Consider the following 18,403-nt stretch of genomic DNA (forward strand, 5'->3'; position numbering starts at 1 on the left):
GCAGGAAGTAGAAGCGGGACAATCAGACAGGAAGTAGAGGTGGGTCAAGGAGAACAGGAAAATTCTGGGACGAAGAAAGTTCTTTCTGCAGTCCTTTACCCAGCCTCAGTGGAAGCAAGATGTGACTACCTCACTGAAAAAGGTACTGAGCCATGTGGCTAACATATACTAGAATAATTGGGCTAATATAAGTTGTAAGAGTTAATAAGAAGCCTGAGCTAATGGGCCAATCAGTCTATAACGAATATAGACCTCTGTGTGATTTCTTTGGGACTTAATGATTGTGGAAACCAGGCAGGACAGAAAACTCAGTCAACGCACATTTATTACAAAGTTTTCCATCAGTGTGTTCATGAGTATAATAGAAAACATCACTGCCAAAGGCTTTTCCACATGGTTACACATGTACAGCTTCACTCCAGGTGAATTCTTTATGAATGTTGCAGCAAATGGAACTGTGAAAGCTTTTGCAAGATGCTTACATGCACTAGGCTTCTCCCCAGTGTAAGTTGCTCCACTGCATGCTACAGGAACTGGAAGCATTAAAGGCTTCTCGCAATGGTGACATTAGTAATGTTCCTCTCCACTATGAGATCTTTTATGCTTAGTAAAATAATTAGAGCAAAGAAACAGTTTTCCATGGTTTACAAATGGTTTTTCTCCTGTGTGAATGTTTTTATGACTCCTGTGGCAAGTGGAACTTGTGAACGATTTACCCACATTTACTTGTATTATACTACTTTCTAGAGTGACCGCTTTCATGATTCTTATGACAAGAGCAACTGAAGATCCCTCCACAATGCTTACATGCATAAAGCTTCTCTCCCATGTGAATTCTTCCATGAATAGTAAGATCATCAGACTGAACAGAAATCACACAAAGGGTTTTTAACTAGTCTGAATTCTTTCAGGAGTGTTCCACCAATTGAAATTGACAAAAATTTCCACAATGCTTACACACTTAAGGCTTCTCTTTAGTGTGACCTCTTTCATGAATATTACGATAACTGGAACAAGTGAAAACTTTTCCACAATGCTTGCATGCATAAGTTTTCTCTCCAGTGTGAGTTCTTTCGTGAATGTTAAGAGAACTCAAAATGGCAAAGGTACTGCCACAATGCTTGCATGCATAAGGCTTCTCTCTTGTGTGAGTTCTTTCATGAATTTTACAAGTAATGGAACTGATGAAGGTTTTCCCACAATGCTTACATGCATAAGGTTTCTCTCCTGTGTAAGTTCTTTCATGGATATTACAATGATAAGAACTTTGAAAGGTTTTCCCACAATGCTTACATGCATAAGGTTTCTCTCCTGTGTAAGTTCTTTCATGGATGTTACAATGATAAGAACTTTGAAAGGTTTTTCCACAATGCTTGCATGCATGAAGATTCTCTCCACTGTGAATTCTTTCATGAATGTTACAGTAAGCAGAACTGGTGAAGGTTTTCCCACAATGCTTACACGCATAAGATTTCTCTCCTGTGTGAGTTCTTTCATGGGTGTTACAACTATAAGAAGTCTGAAAGGTTTTTCCACAATGCTTGCATGCAGGAAGATTCTCTCCACTATGATTTCTTTCATGAATGTTACGGTAAGTAGAACTAGTGAAGGTTTTCCCACAATGCTTACATGCATAAGGTTTCTCTCTTGTGTGAGTTCTTTCATGGATGTTACAACTATAAGAAGTTTGAAAAGTTTTTCCACAATGCTTGCGTGCATAAGGTTTCTCTCCAGTGTGAGTTCTTCCATGGATATTATGATTATAAGAATTAGGGAAGGCTTTCCCACAATGCTTACAGGCATAAGGCTTCTCTCCAGTGTGAGTTCTTTCATGAATATCCAGATGACTGGAACGGGTAAATGTTTTTCCACAATGCTTACATGTATAAGGCTTCTCTCCAGTGTGAGTTTTTACATGAATATTACGGCAAGTGGAACTGGCAAAGGTTTTCCCACAATGCTGACAGGGATAAGGCTTCTCTCCAGTGTGAGTTCTTTCATGGATATTACGATTATAAGAATTAGGGAAGGCTTTCCCACAATGCTGACACGGATAAGGCTTCTCTCCAGTGTGAGTTCTTTTATGAATGTTACAGTGCATGGAACTGTTGAGGGTTTTCCCACAATGCTTAAAAGCATAAAGTTTCTTTCTAGTGTGTGTTCTTTCATGAATGGCACAGAGCTTTGAACTGGTGAAAGACTTCTTACAATGCTTACATACAAACTGAGGCTTCTTTAGATTGTGATTTCTTTCATGAGTCTCACGCCACCTGGAACTGGTGAAGGTTTTTCCACAATGCTTACATGCATAAGGTTTTTTGCCAGAGTGAATTCTTTCATGGCTGATAAGATGATGAGAGAGAAGGAACATTTTCCCACGTTTTGCAAACAAAGGATTTCTCCCCGGTGTGACTTCTTTCATGAGAGTCACGAGAACTAGATCCATAAAAGGTTTTTCCACAATGCTTACATGCATAAGGCTTCTCTCCAGTGTGACTCTTTTCATGAATATTTCTCCAACTGGAGCTGGTAAAGGCTTTTCCACAATGCTTACATGGAAAAGCCTTCCCAGCCCTGTGAACTCTTTCATGAGTATTACGAGAACTCAAAATGGCAAACGTTTTATCACAATATTTACATGTGTAGGGTTTTTCTCCAGTGTGAAGTCTTTCATGAATTTTAAAATAAGTGGGACTGGTGAAGCTTTTCCACAATGCTTACAGGTATAAAGCTTTTCTCCGGTGTGAATACTTTCATGGATGTTATGACTATAGGAGCAGGTGAAGACTTTCCCGCAGTACTTACATGAATAAAGTTTCTCTCCTTTGTGACTTACTTTATGTTTCTCAAAACATGAAGCATATTTAAATGTTTTCCCACATTGCTTACAAATGTAACTTTTATCGCCAGTATGAATTTTTTCATGGCTGATGAGGTCAATTGAATCAATGAAAGCTTCTTCACAATGCTTATACACAAATGGTTTCACTTCTGTATGGATCCCTTCATCTTTCTGGCCATATTTGTACCTCTTTAAGACTTCTACAATGAGTTTATCTTTGGTGTGAGTTCTCTCCTGAGACTTACCAGAAGGGAGATTCCTACAGACCTCATTATATTGATTTTTACAGGACTTCTCTGCAAAAGTTTCAAGTATCTGATTGATATCTTTCCAATGTTTCTCATGTTTGAAAGCCTTTGCCACAGCTTCCATATATTCAGACTGTTTTATTCCAGTTTGGTCTCGTGGACAAATATGTGAGGATGAATGACCAATGATGTTTCTTACATGTGACTGGCTTTCATAAACTCTAATTGAAGAAGGCGTGTCTTTATTAATATTTTCTGGCAATGGCTCCTGATTTTCATCACACTGACTACCACATTCATATCCACAGTCTTTCTCAATCACCTGAGTTCTGCAAGAAAGAGAGAGAGCATTAGTGTAAACAAGGGAAAGGTTGAAGGTTGTTCAGGGCAGTATGGACCGCATGTAAAGACCCTCTCATGTATTAACATGTATAGTATAGTGTTTACTTAACTTTTATAAGAATTACAAAGTAGCTGAAAGCTCAGAAATTAAGAACAATCCGATCTCTTCCAGCAGACTGCAGTTTGCTTACCAGCATCCATGAGGAGGACTCACAAATTCTTGTTATATGATCTGAAGGATCTGATGCCATTTTCTGCCTTCCACAGTTCTTTTTTTTTTTGTACAGGTCATATACACAAGCACACATACACATAACATAATCAACGGACATCAAAGGAGTGAACATTCAGGCAAAGATGCTGGCATTATGAGGCAATTATAAAAATGTCTTAAAGTATGTAACACGGTGGTATTTTGGTATTCTATATACTCTGCCTGTGTTGCTTAGTTTGTGATCAAGTAGACCCAAGCCAGGGCCATCTAAGGACAGGACCCCTCAACTGCGAAAATGGCTTCATCAGATTGGTGTGTAATCAAGTCTATGGGAGCATTTGTTCATTTCTGAGTGACAAGAGGGCTTAAACCATGTTGCATGGTGTGTCTCTGGGCAGAATGGCTTGAACTGTGTAGAAAAGGAGCAAGCTAGTGAGCAGCATTCCTCCATGGCCTCCAATTCAGTTCTGGCCTCCAGGTTCCTGTCCTGCCTTCCTTTTTGGAATGTAACATGGAAGTATAAACCAAAATAAGCCCCATTACCCCCAAAGATGACATTAGTCATTGTGTTTATCACAGGAACAAAAGCACTCTAAAATACAAATTGTTTCCCAGGTTCGTGGGGTATTTTTCTGACAGAGCTGAGCTTATCACTGTACCAAGGACTGTGAGAATGCCTAGAACACTGGGCTAGAAAAAAAAAATCATTGAGCTGGGTGGTGGTGTTGCATGCCTTTAATCCCAGCACTCGAGAGGCAAAGGCAGACAGATGGATCTCTGTGAGTTCAAGGCCAGCCTGGCCTACAAAAGCTAGTTCCAGGACAGGAACTAAAAGCTACAGAGAAACCCTGTCTTGAAAATCCAAAAAAAGAAAAAGAAAAAAATCATTGAATGGTCAGAGGTTAATGAACATTTGCAGGAGCTTAGAGAATAGGAATGCTGAGAACGATGTGAAAGACGCATGTTAGTGTCTTAAACACTGGGAGACTTCTAATGTCATGTTATACTTTATATTGTGCTATCAGGACTGTTTAGGGACAAACAGTGAATGGAAGAGTAGAGATTACTAGCTATGTATTTGTGTGTCACCTGACAAGAGATCAGTTGTCCTGGACTGCATTTCACAGCTTGACACAAGCTAGAAAGCACTTCCGAGAATCGGAAATTTCAACTGAGAGAACAGTTCTATCAGATTGACTTTCAGGTGAATCTGTGTGCACAGGTTCCTAATGAGTGACTGATATGGAACGGCTCAGCCTCGCTGTTGGTGGTGTCCCGCTAGAGGTGTGGGCCAGGGTTGAATCAGGCAGGTGGCTGAGTAAGGAATGAGGAGCATACCAGTAAACGGTATTTCTCCATCACCTCTGTTTCAGTTCCTGCCTCAAGATTCTTTCCATGCTCGAGTTCCTGCCCTAGCTTCTCTTTATGAAGGGACGGTGGCAAGGAAGTATGACTAACAATGAGCTGCGCCACAGAGTTGTTTTTTGTCACAGCACAAGAAAGCAAAAAAACTTTTTTTTCAAAGGTTCAAAAGAATATATAAAAAGATAGTAAATACCTTTGGCTATAAAGGGAAGTTTTTATGTAATAATTCACTGAAAATCTCTTTTGTAGCTTAATGTGGCATCCATGTCAGTGATATTCATAGATTATATAGAGGAGATACTTAAATATTAAATGATACAATTTAATACTCCATTATAGGATTTTCTGTAATATTGCATTTAGATATATTGGGATCATCTTCAAGGTTCTCACTTGTTCTACCATTCCCAAATGTTTGATGAAAATTCCTTTCTATTGAATGTAAATTACCCCAGATTTCTGCAGAGATCTTTGTAGTCCTCTTCAATATTTTCTTCCAGTGTTTTCTCTAGAAATAAGCCAAAAGAATTCATTATGACATATTCAAGATTTTAAAAATTATTACTATCTAGCTCTTATGAGATGAGCATGCATACTAAAGTCATCAAATGTTCCATTCAAGAATTCAAATCATACTGTTACACAAAAAAACACAAAACAGTTGTTCTCTGATAGAATATGCAGCAGGAACATGTTTGTGTTTACCAATGAAAATCAGGTTCAAAAATGTTTCCTTCATCACATCTTTGTAGAGCTTCTTTTGACTAGAATTCAACAGAGTCCACTCTCCTGGGGTGAAGTTCACAGCCACATCCTCAATGGTCACTGGCTCCTAAAATAGTGCACATATTGGAATGATTACTTTTCATACATATGCAGAAGGGAATCAAATGATCTAGGCAGATGTTTCTGAAGACACTGCTAAGTGATTATGGAGATAAACGTTAACCCAAGAATATCTGTGGGATGCTGCCTTGGATTTTTATTCAAAGGAAGATACACAGTTACTATTCTACTGTTGTGAAGAAATATCAGGGCCGGGCGGTGGTGGCGCACACCTTTAATCCTAGCACTCGGGAGGCAGAGGCAGGCAGATCTCTGGGAGTTCGAGGCCAGTCTGGTCTACAAGAGCTAGTTCCAGGACAGGCTCCAAAGCCACAGAGAAACCCTGTCTCGAAAAACCAAAAAAAAAAAAAAAAAAAAAAAAAAAAAAAGAAAAGAAAAGAAAAAATAAAAAGAAATATCAGGACAAAGCAACTATTAGAAAAGAAAACATTTAGTCAGGGCTTTCTTACACTTTAGGAGAATTGCTCAGTGAGACTCAAGACAAGAAGCACACATGCATGAAACAGGAACAGTAGCTGATTGTCTTATTCCTAATCCAAAGGCAGCAGGACACTGTGAACACGGTGCCTGGCATGGACTTTTAAAACCTAAAATACCACCCCCATTGACACACCTCCTAAAATAAAACCACATCTCTTAGTATTTTTCAAATAGCTCCACTAACAGTGGGCCAAGCTTCCAAACAGAGGAGCATATTGGGGGTGGTGTCAGTTACATTCAAAGTAATGCATACACCTACATGAGAGGGTGTATCCTATCAACAGTAGAGAAATTACATCAGTGGATGGAGGGAGCTAAGACACAGACAACCATATATCACTCAATTCCTGATTGTGTAGGATTTGTCCAGCCATTTCAATGTGCTACATTTTTATGGACTATACCCTTTAATGTGAGCTAAAATAAATTCTTTTTGCTTTAAGTCACTTTTCTCAGTGTCATTTTTGAGAACCAAATGAAAAGCCTAATATAAGAATTCGAAAAGAAAGACTGGGGCCACTGGTATAAGCAAATCTAACCAGGTTCTTTCTGTTTCCAGTTAGAATTTGTTTTGGAAGGAATGTGGAGGAATTGGCAAGAAGTTTTTCTTTAGAAAGGACCAAAGCTTGAGCACACTAAAAGCAGAGCTTAAAGAATTATTCTGGTGATAATGGGATTCCTTGGTGCTCCAACATGTGCTAGCTAAATCCACATAAAGTCAGAGAGGGATTGGAAAAGTATTCTAGACACTAAAAAACAAAGTTTAGCCATATTGTTTCCCCCTGAATGACCTTGCTTGCTGGTGGCATGCTGCAGTTCCTTTAAGGAAGGCCTTACTGATTCAGCGGCAGCAGATAAAATGCCACTCAGTTTTCAAACAGCAGCTTTCTGGGCCATGCTGCCAGTGCAAACTCTGGCTCTTTCAGGAGGCTGAGCATTTAAATGGGGTGTGTGGGCAGCATGCTGCACATTACTTGGTGGCAGCATGGGCCAGCTGGTTTCCAGAGTGAACACAGCTCCCACCAGCAGTCTCAGAGGCAGTGCATGGACTGGGTGGAGCAAGCAGGCAAAGCCATATTTGTCCTAGCAATGCTGCCTAAGTTTTTAATTCGTGCTTAGCATTTTAAGAAGTCATCCTGGTCAGAAAAGGATTACAGATACACAATACGGACAGATTCAGACATAAAAGACCTCTAAATGAGAATACTGTGTTTAAAAAATGTACATAGGCTTGGGAGAAAGAAGAAAAAGAGTAAAGAGACAGTAAATGTAATTAAAAAGAGACAGTCAAAGATTAAAGGAGTAAAGATAATAAAATAAATATTAAGCTTGTAGAAAAGTAATAGAGTAAGAAAAATAAACCACATAAAGATGGAAAATACACAGAGAATCTGGATTATGTAATTATTGTATTTTCTTTTAATATTTTTACTATGAGGGAGCTGAGTAACCAACATATATACTTTAAAGGTACCTTGTCTTCAAAATTTGCCTAAAGGTGAGACAGTCCATTGGGGTTTCTGCTTCATGAAAGAGTCTGCCAGACATTCTGCAGGACACAGAAGAAAGTGACTGACAAACTGCTAATACTAGGCTGAACTGTCTTTGAAATTTTGTGTTTTGTGGAAAAGACTGCTGGATGCTATGGGTCTGTAGACTGACAATTGGATGCCCCAACAATACAGAAGAACTTTGGGTGACTGTCCAGGCAACAAGATGTCTCTGTCAATTCTAGAGTTTTGGAAGTTATTTACAATGTACTTCCTGTTTACTTAGGTAATAGTATATCCTTCTGGAGTCTTTGATGAAGTTAAAGAATATATAGTTATAATTTTCCTTAGCTATGATGAAAGATAAACTAGATATAAATATTGTAACTGTAATTCTTGCTTGATACCTGTTTTGTTATATGTACTTTTACTATGTTAAAATTAAAACCTTCCTTTTTATTTAAACAGAAAAGGGGAGGTGATGTGGGCTTCTCCTCTGTATGCTGTGATTACCATTGGCTAATAAAGAAATTGTCTTAGGCCTGCAGAGGGTAGAATAGAAGTATGTGGGGAAACTAAACTGAATGCTGGGAGAAAGAAGGCAAAATCAGTGAGATGTCATGTAGTTGACACCAGGGACCAACGAGCCAGAACATTACCCAGTAAGTAACAGTCACGTACAATACACAAATTAATAGAAATGGGTTAAATTAAGACTTTGAGTTAGCCTATAAGAAGCTAGAGCAAATGGGCCAAGCAGTGATTTAATTAACATAGTTTCTCTGTGGTTATTTCAGGTCTGGGCAGTCGGGAACAAACAAGCGGCCTCATACAACATTCTGGTAAATGCTTCAAAGACAAAAATGCTAAAAGAAATGATCACAGAGGAGGTGTGAATCAGGAAATGTCAGTAGGATCAAGGATTCTGCAGAGAACTAGAGTAAGGGCCATTCCCGTGCTAGTGTAGTCAAGACTATAGCTCATTGTGCCTTACATCAGAGAACTTGAAATTAATGTGAATGTACAGATTGTCAAGAACGTTAATAGAGGAAAAGAATTGAGCAAACCAGAATTTTAAACAGGGAAAGCAGTTCAATTGATAACAAGTTTATCAGATGTCACTATGCAGAGACAATAGTGAAGCAGGCAACGTAGGGAAAACTGAGCAACCTGGGACTCTACTTAGTTTGGGCTCTGCACAGTCCTCTCTGAACAATGCACCTAGCAGCCTATGGGTATCCTTCTTAGGAAAATCATCTTTAGTGGGCTGTATCTATATCTGATTTAAAAAAAATAACAAGTTAGTTCCTTTAGCAATGCCTTAGTAACTTCTTTTTGTATTCAGATGGCTTTTGGTAAACTTAAGGAACCCATGGGAAACAGGCTGACCTGAAATTAAGTAGCTCTAGGTGCATGTGCAATAAGGTAAACTTTGTTCTCAAAATGAATGTTAAAGACTTTTTCTCTTTGCTCTCTCTTTTTTTAAAGAAAAATGTTTGCCTGTAAGTAATTGGGACTGCACATTTTGAAAACCAGATGACAAGGGGAGGATGGGGGGAACTTGGGGGAATGGGATGGTCGGTATAAAGAAAGGGTGGATATGGGAGCAGGGAAGTATATATCTTAATTAAGGGAGCCATCTTAGGGTTGGCAAGAGGCTTGACCCTAGAGGGGCTCCCAGGTGTCCAGGGAGATGTCCCCAGTTAGTTCCTTGGGCAGCTGAGAAGAGGGAACCTGAAATGGCCCTATCCTATAGTCATACTGATGAATATCTTGCATATCACCATAGAACCTTCATCTGGTGATGGATGGAGATAGAGACAGAGACCCACATTGGAGCACTGGACTGAGCTCCCAAGGTCCAAATGAGGAGCAGAAGGAGGGAGAACATGAGCAAGGAAGTCAGGACCGCGAGGGGTGCACCCACCACTGAGACAGTGGGGCTGATCTATTGGGGCTCAACAAGGCCAGCTGGGCTGGGTCTGAAAAAGCATGGGATAAAACCGGAACATGGCGGACAATGAGGGCTGATGAGAAGCCAAGCACAATGGCACTGGGTTTTGATCCTACTTCATGTCCTGGCTTTGTGGGAGCCTAACCAGTCTGGATGCTCACCTTCCCAGACCTGGATGGAGGGGGAGGACCTTGAACTTCCCACATAGCAGGGAACCCTGATAGCTCTTTGGACTGGAGAGGGAGGGGGAGATGAGTGGGGGGAGGGAAAGAGGAGTAGGGGGAAGGGGAGGAAAATGGGAGGCTGGGAGGAGACGGAAATTTTTTTCAATAAAAAAATGAAAATAAAAATAAAAAAAATTAAAAAAAACCAGATGACTATGTGAAGTGTCATGTGCAGTTAGCAAGGCTTACCAAATGCAATCCTGTCAGTCAAAACGCCATACCTTCTTCTGTGCATGTTGTGTCTCTTAGCAACCAAATTCCCTTTCTCCCAAAGCCCCCCAAGATAACTTATATCTTTGTTTACCCTTACTTATGGTGCCTGCTGACACCTTTCACTGCGTATTTCTGTCCTGCAGTATGTCTTTGCTTTGAACAAAGTTACCTTCCTCTACATGGGAATTCCCTGTCCAGACTCCAACAACCAATTAAGTACTGGGCAAAGAGGGAAGTAAACAAATTTTCCTCTAACAACTAAAAATTATCCTCCATATTTTCTGCCCCATTTTTATTGTGGTACCTCTGGCTGCAACAACTAACTGAACTAATCAGTTCTGACTAAAGGAATCCAACCCAAGGCCTCCATGTCCTATGATACAGCTTGCAACCTCTATGTTGTTCACCAGAAATGGATAAGAAATCAATAGAAAACACAAGGAAAGTGGATTAATAGATCATTCTGCCAAATCACAAACAATGTAGGAATACTTGATTTCAATTTAGGACAATTTCTCTGTCCTAGATCTACAGTAACTTGTCACTTATGAGAAATGTTTTCTTTTGTCTTTGTCTCATTTGCTTTCTTTTTCTTCCTGTGTCATTCAGAACAAATCATTTGGAAACTACGGATTTCATATTGACAAAATACTGCACCAGTTACATAAATAATAATTTATTTATTACAAGTATGACCATTGTAGTTTCTAGAAGGTCAATGGACAAAGACACAAGGGAAAGAAAAGTACCCTTATTAAGAAGGAGGTCAGTTTCATACAATATTCTACGATACTGCTATCAAATTCCAAAATCCCCAAACACTTTACGTCATGACAGTGAAAATACTGGGTTGAAAGTGACTGGTCCTCAAGAAGGCCACCACTAGCTAAGAAGTTACTGGCAACTGATGGCTTTGGGGGCATGGAAAGTCATTTATCTTTAGGAATATGGCCACTAATATGCTGTCCAGGTACCTGGGAGGCCACACACTTTTGTACAGCACTAACTGAATGAAATGGGTTATAAAATACAAAAATAAAATGAAAACAAATCAACCAAACAAAAGACACATGTGCAAAGGGTATAAATAAAATACTAAATACTAATAAAATACCTCATATGTACAAAATTCCCAACAATAAACATTTATTTGAAAGAGTTATTAGCCTTTTATTTATTTTTTTAAAGATTTATTTATTTATTATGTAAACAGTGTTCAGCCTCCATGTATGCCCTCAGGCCAGAAGAGGGCACCAGATCTCACTACAGATGGTTGTGAGCCACCATGCGGTTGCTGGGAATCAAACTCAGGACCTCCGGAAGAGCAGTCAGTGCTCTTAACCTCTGAGCCATTTCTTCAGCCCGAGTTATTAGCCTTTTAATAGCAAAACAACAAAACAGCTGTCCAGAGGGCTAGGATACACATAAGCAGGTGAAAAGCCTGTCATGCAAGCCTTCAAATCCTATGGGCAATGTGTGGGAAAGTGAATACTTAGGCACTGTGAGCGGAGTTTAAACTGCTGCAATTAACAAGCAATCAGCATGAGCTCAGCTCAGAAGTAAAAACATCTCTCCAAATGTGATGAAAAAAGGCCCTACACTACCACAGATACATGCACAGTTATGTGCATTGCTCTTCCGGTACCAACAGGTAGAAAAAGAATCAGCATGGAGGTCTAACAACTGACGTCTGGAAAATGGAATTGTGGCACCTAAACACATGGGAATTGATGCTGCAATGAAATTTTAAAGAAAATGGATGTAACTACAAATGTATAAATATACTGAGCCATGTAAGCTAAGTATGCAAAGTCAAATGCTATCTCTCTCATGTATGTATTCACTCTTTGACCTCTTATCCATCTGTTCCATACTGAGTGTCCATAGAGACCATGGAGAAAGGCTCATGAGATCTGCGGATAGGTAGAAAGTTGCAGGTATTGTAGACTGCATTAGGTATGTGTCTTAATTAGTCTCTATTGCTCTGGAGAGACACCACGATCACAGAAACTCTTTCCCAACCCAAACTCCCAAAGTCCAAATTCCTCCAAACAAAGGTCTATTGCAATACCCCTGTTCCTGGTACCAACTGGTGTCTTTCTTAGGGTTTCCATTGCTGTGAAGAGATACCATTACCACAGCAACTCTTATAAAGGAAACATTTGATTTGGATTAGATTATGGTTTCAGAGATTTACTCTATTATTATCAGGGCAAGTGACATGGCGGCGTGCAGGCAGGCATAGTGTGGGAAAAGAAACTGAGAGGTCTACACCTTGATCTGCAAGCAACAGGAAGTGAACTGTGTACCACACCGAGCACAGCTTGAGAAAAGAAGACCTCAAAATCCCACACTCACAGTGATACACTTCCTCCAACGAGACCACTCCAAAAAAGCCACACCTTCTAATAGTACCACTCCCTTTTGGGGACCATTTTCTTTGAAACCACCACAATATGCAAGTAGAATGGTCAACACACTAGGACTTAAAGGATAAAACAAGCACTGGAAAGGGAAGAGAGGAGGAGATGGAATATAATGGCTCTTGGTGATCCTCCGTTATCGAGTGATTTACAGACCTGCCTAGTGGCACACAAGTAATTCTGACTCAAAAAAAAAATTTAAAAAGGAAAAGAAAGTCAGAGATGTTGATGCAAGCCTTTAATTCCAGAATACATAAAGCAAAAAGGTGTTATCTGAGTCCAAAGCTAGTCTGGTCAACACAGGGAACTCCGGGGCTACACAGAAGAAACCCTGTCACCAAAGAGACAAAAAAAAAAACATACTAAATTAAACATTAATTATAAATGAAAATGAAAATCAAAGTAATGACACACACAAGAGTAATAAATATATTTTTAATGTACTGCACAATCAATGCTAATTTCAAATTAAAAGCATTTTCTCCAGCAGGCAGAAAGCAAATATCTTTCTCTCAACTTTCCTAAGCATTCCCAATGATCAGAAATTATAATACCTACAAAACCAACTTTTTGAAGACAAAAGCAAAGAGATGAATTGTTAATGTTCTGTTTTGGTTCTTTTTCAAGGACTGGAATGCTGAGAATTTACTAGTTACAAATTCACACACCCAATCCCTTTTGTTTAAAGCAACCTATAGCAAAACAAGTAACAGCAACAGAAATATGATTCCAATTTCATGGAGATCTTTACAAGATTTTCCAGGCCCTTTCCACATTCAGCAAATCTGGGCATAGCTTTCAAAATTCCAATTTTAACCTCAAAAATAATCACTCCACAGAAATAAAATATGAAGCGAATAGAAATTTTTCTCTTTCTCCCAAGTGGTAATTTTGAACACTGCAGGAGAAACGACAATAAAAAATCTCGCACATTGTTTGTTTGGTTTTTTTTAAGTAAACATGCAAACCCCATACTGGATGAGGTGTGAAAAGGTAAATCCTCAGCTCTGTGAGAAAACCCCCAACACCAGGAGATGTTGGAGAGAATACTTAGCTAGAGAAAGCAGGTGGGGGAGGGAGGAGAGAGGAAGGAAATCAAAGGTGATTACCATAAAAAAAAACCTTAAATCAAAAAGCTTAAAGTTAGAGTTGAACAACTACACAAACTAAAGAAAGTCAACAAACTTATGGAAATTGAACAACTCTCAACTGAATTACCACTGAGTCAAGACATATATAAGAAAGAAATTAAAGACATCCTAGAATTCAATGAAAATGAATACAACATATCCAAATTTATAGGACACTATGAAAGCGGTGATAAAAGGAAAGTTCGTAGCACAAAATGCTTACACAAGGAATTTTCAGAGATCTTATACTAGGATTTAATGGTACACCTGAAAGTTCTAAAACAAAAAGAAACAAAATACACTAATGGGAAAGTAGGCTACAAAAATCATCGAACTGAGAGGTGAAATCAGTAAAATATAAACAAAGAGAACAATACAAAGAATCAATAAAAGAGTTGGCTCTTATCCAAACTAAAATACAGACAGAGAATCTTTAAATTAGCAAAATCAGAAAGAAAACAGGACAACAAAATAACAGACAATGGGAAATCTGAGGAGCATCGGGTCATATTTCAAAAACCTGGACTCCACAAAACTGGAAAATCTAAAAGAAATGGACACATTTCTTGACAGATACCATTTACCAACTCCGGGGGTCTAGTATTCTATTCTTTGTATCTATTGTAGGAGAACATCATCATTAAATGATTTAAAAATAATCTAAAATCTAATACACTCAGAATGATAACTATTTAGGTGTGATATATAATGCCTTTTAAACATTTATATCACTAGACAGTTGCTATTTGATGATGACTTTCAAGTCTATATTTTTAAGGGAGAGATCCCATGGCCCAGGCTTGTCCCAAAGGACATCTTGCTAGATTTTACTTCTACCATGCTTACAGTTTCCCTCAGTCACATGACTACATCATGGGTCATGGTATATGCCAGAGAAATGAATTGTTGAAGATCAGGATCCCAACAGAGGATGTTTTCCTTGCCTCTGTGCTTAGAATTACATTTATATAATCCCTTACTCTCAATAAAGATTACCAGAAGTTTTAAGATTATGTCAATAAATTTAGAGAAAACATGAGGTGAGAAGTAACTGGAAAGGAACTAAAACTGAGGAGAAGATAGAACCTTTATTTATTGATTGCATCACTGTTCAGATAGAAAGCATCCAAACCTACGTCTCCCTCTCCTCAAAATGCAAGAGGGAAGGAGACTGGAACAGGGCTGCACAAACCTACCTTCTTATAGCAAAGCTACCATTTCTGGATTATAGAGCAACTTCAGACAACTGGAATTTAATCACTTATAAAATAATCCCACAATATCTTTGAAGATTGTGCCCTGTTGTAGAGTTTTCTGAATTTACTGTGTTTTAGTTTGCTTCTGATTGCTGTGATAAATGCCATGACCAAAGGCAACATTGTCAAAGGATGTGTTAATTTGCCTTATCCATCCATGTTACAATCCAACACTGAGAAAAGCCATAACAGAAAGCTAAGTAGAAACTATGAAAGAACCTGATTAGTGGCTCCCTGATGACTGGATCATGATCAGATAACTTTTTCATATAGTCCAGTACCACATGTGAAAGGATGCTGCTCATTCTGTACCAGCCCTCCATATCCCCATCAATTAAAAGACTCCCTCACAGACATGGCCACAGGTCCATCTGATCAATACAATTCCTGAAACTCAAGTTCCTTCTCCCAAATGATGTAACTTGACAAAATTGGCAATAAAAAATTTATCAGTGCACTACGACACCAAACACATTCATTTCCTGAAGTTCATCTAATTTTCTAATACAAACTGGGTTTGCCACAATTTACTTTTGACATTATAAAGATGCCATTTGTAATACGTTCAGTACTTAGTTCTACCACAGTGTCATTATCGGAAACTGGCCTAAAGGACATGTCTGCTCTGTGTGATCACTAGGCTTTCCTGTGACCTCCATATACATGCTATGGGACACATGTGCCCAAATTTACATTGACACTCATTCTCTTCCTCACCCCTTTTCCTCCCCTTCCTTCACCTCTCACAACATGAAAGGAAAGAAGTGAATTATCCCTACGGTTGACTCACTCTAAGAGCCAGAGTCTCTTGGTCATTTCTTCTCACACATGTTCATTTGCCTTTACTGTGGACTGTGCGGCACAAAGGATATCAATAGAACTAGAGCAATGGGACTTTCTAACAGAAAGAAGCCATAGGAATTAAGCTGCCATTCTTTTTAAATGTGTGTGTGTGTGTGTGTGAGAGAGAGAGAGAGAGAGAGAGAGAGAGAGAGAGAGAGAGAGACAAACAGAGACAGAGAGACAGAGATTCGCCGGAGGTGGAGTTACAGTGGCTGTGAGCCATCCAGCATGAGTTCTGGGAAATGAAATCAAGTCATTTTCAAGAACATAAAAGCTCTTAATTACTGACGTAGCTTTCCAGCTCCATACTAATGTTCTTGGTAAGTTCATCATTCTGTAGTTTCCTCCTACTTTACCAAGACACAAGTTCTTAGACAAACTAAAAATTATCATTTCCACATGACTGTGAATACACATTTCTGCCATTTTAGCACTCGGGAGGCGGAAGCAAGGGGCATCTCTAGGCAAGGTTTAGCTCAGTATCAACTCAATAACCAAAAATCTTCAAAATGAAATTTACTATTGATATTAAAGATATTTAAGGATCTAGCCATCCAAAAACTGGGAAATGAACAAGAAAAATCCTGGCCACAGATTAATTTTCAAGAGATGGAATAAATTAAGAAATTAGATATTAAAGCCAGAAAAGATGGCATGGAGAAGGGACCAAGTTTCCAGACTAGATACACATATATGCACTTCCATCAAGTCACCATGGTGAGAATCAGCATTAGACTATCAACACAACACAAAGCCACTGGAGCTGGTGTCTGGTGATCAAACACATCTGAATATCATCAGGACACTGGGTGGATTGAAAATTCACTGTGCTTAAAAATCACCTGTTGATCCAATGTACACACTGTTTCAATGTGTTCAACCCACTATCTACACCGGATGCAAAGTACACACTGTGACTATCTGTGTGTATAATAATCAACCACAATCTACACTGGATGCAAAGGACACACTGTGACTGTGTATAATAACCCACTGTCTACATTGGATGCAACATATTGGGAAGATAAGAGGGAGGGAAAATGATAATCAGGATATGTTGTATGAGAATGGAAACTGTTTTCAATAAGATTAAAAATAATAATAAAAAACTACAAACAAATAAAATGTGAACCAAATTGAAATTTCTCTCCTTCAGACTGGCAATTTTGGCAACTGCAGTCAGAACAAGAAAAAAATTCTTGCACATTATCATTTTGTGAAAGTAAGCAAAACAAGGAGGCTAGAGAAGTGGCTCAGTGCTAAGTGGCTCACGTGTTGCTCTTGCAAAGGACCTGGGTTCAGTTCCCAGAACCCACAAGGTGGTTTACAACCATTTGTAATTCCAGTTTCATAGGAACCAAAGGCGCCACAAAGCATGCGCGTGGTGCACAGATATGTATTCAGGCAGGCTACACACAAAATAAAATGAGTAAATCTAAAATAAAAAACTAAAGCAAAACAAACAAACAACACACACACACACACACAAAACTAAATAAGCCCAAACAGAAGTATGAGCAGGGAAACTGCTGCACAGAACACCCAAATCCCTTCACAGCATCTGGACTGAGCAACTCCACCTCGCCAGCGCTGCAAGGTCTGTGTAGGCGCTGGTTGATGGCAAGGACGGGGCAGATTCCAGTAGAGAACAGTGGTGAACTCTGGGCTCAAGGCTGTCTGTGGGGTGCACACTTCAAGCGTATGTGGGCACAGGCATTGCTGGACCAGATTCCACATTCCACTGGATTGCACAGCTCCAGGGAAAACTTTAAGTGCTTGCGCCGCACAGCAGTCAGGATTCCAGGAGCCCAAGGCACACTCACCATTCCCTGCGTCTGATGTGCCTGGTGTCCTCCCTCCCAAAGAGGCCTGCACCCGGCAGAACGCACAGTAGCCCAACACAGATCCTCAAAACAATCCCCTTATCCTAAGCGAAGCTTTAGAAAAGGCTTCCGGGACCAGGCTGCTACTATATGTGCTCCTGATTGGACAGTTTGCATCTTTTAGTAATATGGTCCCTGATTGGCGAACTGTACTCAGTTCGCGAAAAGTATCAGAACAAATGCTTTTAGAAAAGTTCCGGTGCGAGTCTTGACTGCCCGCTCTCAAAAGGATAGCGAATTTCTGTGAATTCAAACCCATTCAGGGCTACATGGTGAGACCCTGTCCCAAAATGAAACAAAGAAGCCGGGCTTGGTGGCAGGCATTTCTAATTCGGATCACTAAGTGGAGGCTAGCCTGGACCAGAGAACTAGTTCCAGGACAGAAAACAGTACCAAAGAAAACTGTCGGGTCCAGGAGGGTCGCGAAAAGATGGGGACAGACCACTGAAAGACCCTACAGACCCCCTCCTCAAAATCCGCAGCTAGCATGCTCCCGGGGGAACGTCCTGTTTGTTTTAAACAAATCTCCGGATCAGCAGCCAGCCTGCTCCCGTAAGAACATCCCAGGTGCCTGAGAGAACAGGAGATAGAGATAGGAAGACTGCAAGGCAAGATGTCAATAAGATAGGATGTCAACAAAGCAGGTTAGT

At 39.6% G+C, this 18,403-nt stretch overlaps 1 protein-coding gene across 1 annotated transcript; it reads right to left on the reverse strand.

Annotated features, from left to right (window-relative positions):
* Nucleotides 1-864: 864 nt before the first annotated feature.
* LOC142855645 (uncharacterized) lies at nucleotides 865-17,731 on the reverse strand. The gene is given in 6 exon segments (XM_075982103.1): nucleotides 865-2,378; nucleotides 2,380-2,704; nucleotides 2,707-3,419; nucleotides 5,462-5,519; nucleotides 5,717-5,843; nucleotides 17,694-17,731. Coding segments are annotated over 6 exon segments (2,643 nt in total). The 5' UTR covers nucleotides 17,697-17,731; the 3' UTR covers nucleotides 865-961.
* Between the last annotated feature and the right edge of the window lie 672 nt (nucleotides 17,732-18,403).

The sequence above is a fragment of the Microtus pennsylvanicus genome, chromosome 8 (genome assembly GCF_037038515.1).
Source record: "Microtus pennsylvanicus isolate mMicPen1 chromosome 8, mMicPen1.hap1, whole genome shotgun sequence".
Taxonomy (NCBI): Eukaryota; Metazoa; Chordata; class Mammalia; order Rodentia; family Cricetidae; genus Microtus; species Microtus pennsylvanicus.